Source organism: Chlorella variabilis, assembly GCF_000147415.1.
Source record: "Chlorella variabilis unplaced genomic scaffold CHLNCscaffold_30, whole genome shotgun sequence".
Classification (NCBI taxonomy): Eukaryota; Viridiplantae; Chlorophyta; class Trebouxiophyceae; order Chlorellales; family Chlorellaceae; genus Chlorella; species Chlorella variabilis.
The window spans coordinates 329,056-331,649 of NW_005435058.1; the positions used below are offsets into that span (position 1 = coordinate 329,056).

At 68.0% G+C, this 2,594-nt stretch overlaps 1 protein-coding gene across 1 annotated transcript in view; it reads right to left on the minus strand.

Moving 5' to 3' along the window:
* The window catches only part of CHLNCDRAFT_55152 (hypothetical protein), a gene marked incomplete at both ends in the record, with an annotated part of 2,791 nt that extends 233 nt beyond the window's left edge, over positions 1–2,558 (minus strand). The window contains 7 exons of the mRNA XM_005843462.1: positions 56–277; positions 632–816; positions 1,253–1,351; positions 1,635–1,704; positions 1,894–1,974; positions 2,179–2,273; positions 2,543–2,558. Of these exons, the coding sequence (XP_005843524.1) occupies positions 56–277; positions 632–816; positions 1,253–1,351; positions 1,635–1,704; positions 1,894–1,974; positions 2,179–2,273; positions 2,543–2,558 (768 nt within the window). The remainder of the gene's footprint in view (positions 1–55; positions 278–631; positions 817–1,252; positions 1,352–1,634; positions 1,705–1,893; positions 1,975–2,178; positions 2,274–2,542) is intronic.
* Between the last annotated feature and the right edge of the window lie 36 nt (positions 2,559–2,594).

Here is a 2,594-nt window from a genome sequence, read left to right on the forward strand (position 1 = left end):
AGCAGCAGCACGGGCGACTGGGGGAGGCGAGGAGCCGCAGCCGCCGCCTCGGCACCGCCTCGGCGCCGCCGCCTAATACAGAAAAATCATCTGTGTGAACAGCTTCACCCGCCCAGTCGCACGGGTCGAAGCGCGGCAGCCGGTGCATGGCCGCGAAGGCGCACAAATCGTCCCAGTAGCCGAAGTAGCGGGGCAGGTAGATACGCAAGAGGGCGGGGGGGGCGGCGGCGGTGGCGTTGCCGCCGGGGGAAGCGGCGGCGGTGGCATTGGCAATCTGCTGAGGGGCGGGGGGCGGGGTGAATCGAAAGCGCGATGAGGGGCGAGGTGGTGTTGGCGGGTTGGGGGAGGAAAGGTGCGCATGGGGAGGTGAGAGGTTTGACGGGGCAATGGCAGGCGGGGAGGGTAGCGGCCGGGCAGCACGAATTGCGCAGGTGTGAGGTGGTGGGGCGGGCGGTCCGGAGGGAGGGGCGGCGGCGGCGGGGCGGCGGGGCGGCAGACCCCAGCCAGATCGCACAAACACACACACACACACACACACACACACACGCACACGCACACACACGCACGCACACACACACACACACGCGACACACGCATGCGCACCCACGCCAGCCCCGCCCCGCCCCCTCACCGCGGCGCGCTCCCCCTGGCACGACTCCACGGTACCGCACAGCTTCCACCTGGCTTCCTCCACCAGCCGGAAGCCAGACTGGTCGTGGGTGACCCTCTGGATCATCTCAGGCGCCAGAGCCGCCCAGGCCTGGGCCCAACGGATGGCAGCGGGGGTGGGCAGCACCACATAGTTGCCGCCGTTGACTGCAGGTGCGGGGTGGGGTGGGGGGGCAGGGCAGTGGCGCACACAAGCGCGTGCGCGCGCGCGCGCACACACACACACACACGAGCGCAGACACACTGTGCCGGGGGGGAGGCAGGCAGAGCCATGGGCCACGCAGGCACAGCCAGAGCAAGGGCGCGGGTGTGGAAATGAAGGCCGCCTGAAGAAAGAGCCGGGCGGGGCGCAGGCGGGCAGCCCGCTGCGCCGCGCATGCCACCACCGCAGGCATCCACCCGCCGCTCCTGCTGCCGCCCAGCACGGCTGCCATGCGTGCGTGTGGGGCTCACAGTCTGATGCAGCAAGAGCTGGCAGGAGCTGGCTTGCGCATGCGCTCCCCGCCACCTGGCGCCCACCTGGCAAGAAAGCAAGCAAGACAGAAAGGAAAGAAAGGAAAGAAAAGAAGGAATAAAAGCCCACCTGGCACCTCGGCCTGGAAGGCGCCGTCTGCGCCCGCCTCCTCGATGAACCGCAGGTACGACTGCCACACCGGCTTCACAAAGTACACAATGTCGCTGTCTGCGGGAGGAAAGGGAGAAAAGCAAGGAAGGCAGGCAGAAGAAGGTGAGGGACGGAGGGGAGGCAAGGGAGCGGTGGCGCCGGCTGGCCGCGTAGTGGTGTGGTGTGGCGGGGTGCAGGGCGGTACGCGGTACACGCGTGTGGGGCGCGGCGGCAGTGGCGGCAGCGAGGCAGCAGCATCGAGGCAGGCAGCAGCAAGGCAGCAGCCAGCGAGGTGGCGGCTGCGCAAGGCAGCACCAGCTGGCGCCAGCTGGCGCCAGGTGGCATCCAGCAGGAGCCCCACCCGTGGACAGCACCGCGTATCCGAGTCCCAGCAGGTGCACCAGCAGCGCGGGCCGCAGCCAGCAGACGACCTGCAGGTCGGGGTAGGGTGGGAGCGGGTCTTGGCGCCGGCAGGTGCGGCGCCCGGCTCGCCGCCGCCCGCCTGCCGCTAATTGCCACCCCCCCGCCCGGTGGCAAGGCGCAGCCTGCACGCTTGCCCGCTGAAAACCTTGTGGCTTGCACACTTAAACACACTCAGCACTACTTAAGCGCTTGCGCACCAGGTAGTCGTGAGAATTAAAGGTGCCGGCGTCGGGGGCGTTGTTCATGGGCTCGGGAAGAAAGCGCGCCACGTCGGTGCACTGCGGGGGCAGGGCAGCACCACCCCACCATTTCATTTCATTCCTTTGTTTTATGGTTGGAAAAGAAGCACCCAGGCATTCTGGGCGTCCCGGGCTGGCGCAGCGCGTGTCTGCAGCTGGCGGCGGCAGCCCCGAGGCTGCAAGCACCACCCACCACCGCACACAGCGGGGCCCGCCACCTGCCGCCTGCAGCCCCCAGCTCACCGGCAGGTTGAGGTCGGCGCAGGCGGCCAGGTCTTCGGGGGTCCAGCACCCGACCACGTAGTTGCGCACGCCACCAAACTTGACCATGGAGTAGACTGCAGGGGGGTGGGTGGGTGGGGAGGGGAGGCGGCGGGGCGGGGGAGGCAAGGCACCTCACAAGAGTTGCATGCAGATGCAGCATAGAATATGCTAGGCTACCATGCCAGGGGTGGTGAGCCGATCGCCGGCGGGGCGCAAGGCAGGCGCAGGCTGAGGCGGTGTAGCTCTGCACAGCTGCAGCTTGTACTGCCGCAGCCGTTCTGCAGTGCCCTATTGGTACCGCAGCGCATGTACCGCTGTACTGCTGTACTGCTGTGCCGCTCACTCGAGTTTTGCGTCATGACCGCAAAGCGTTTGTTGAAGGTGAGCAGGGTGAC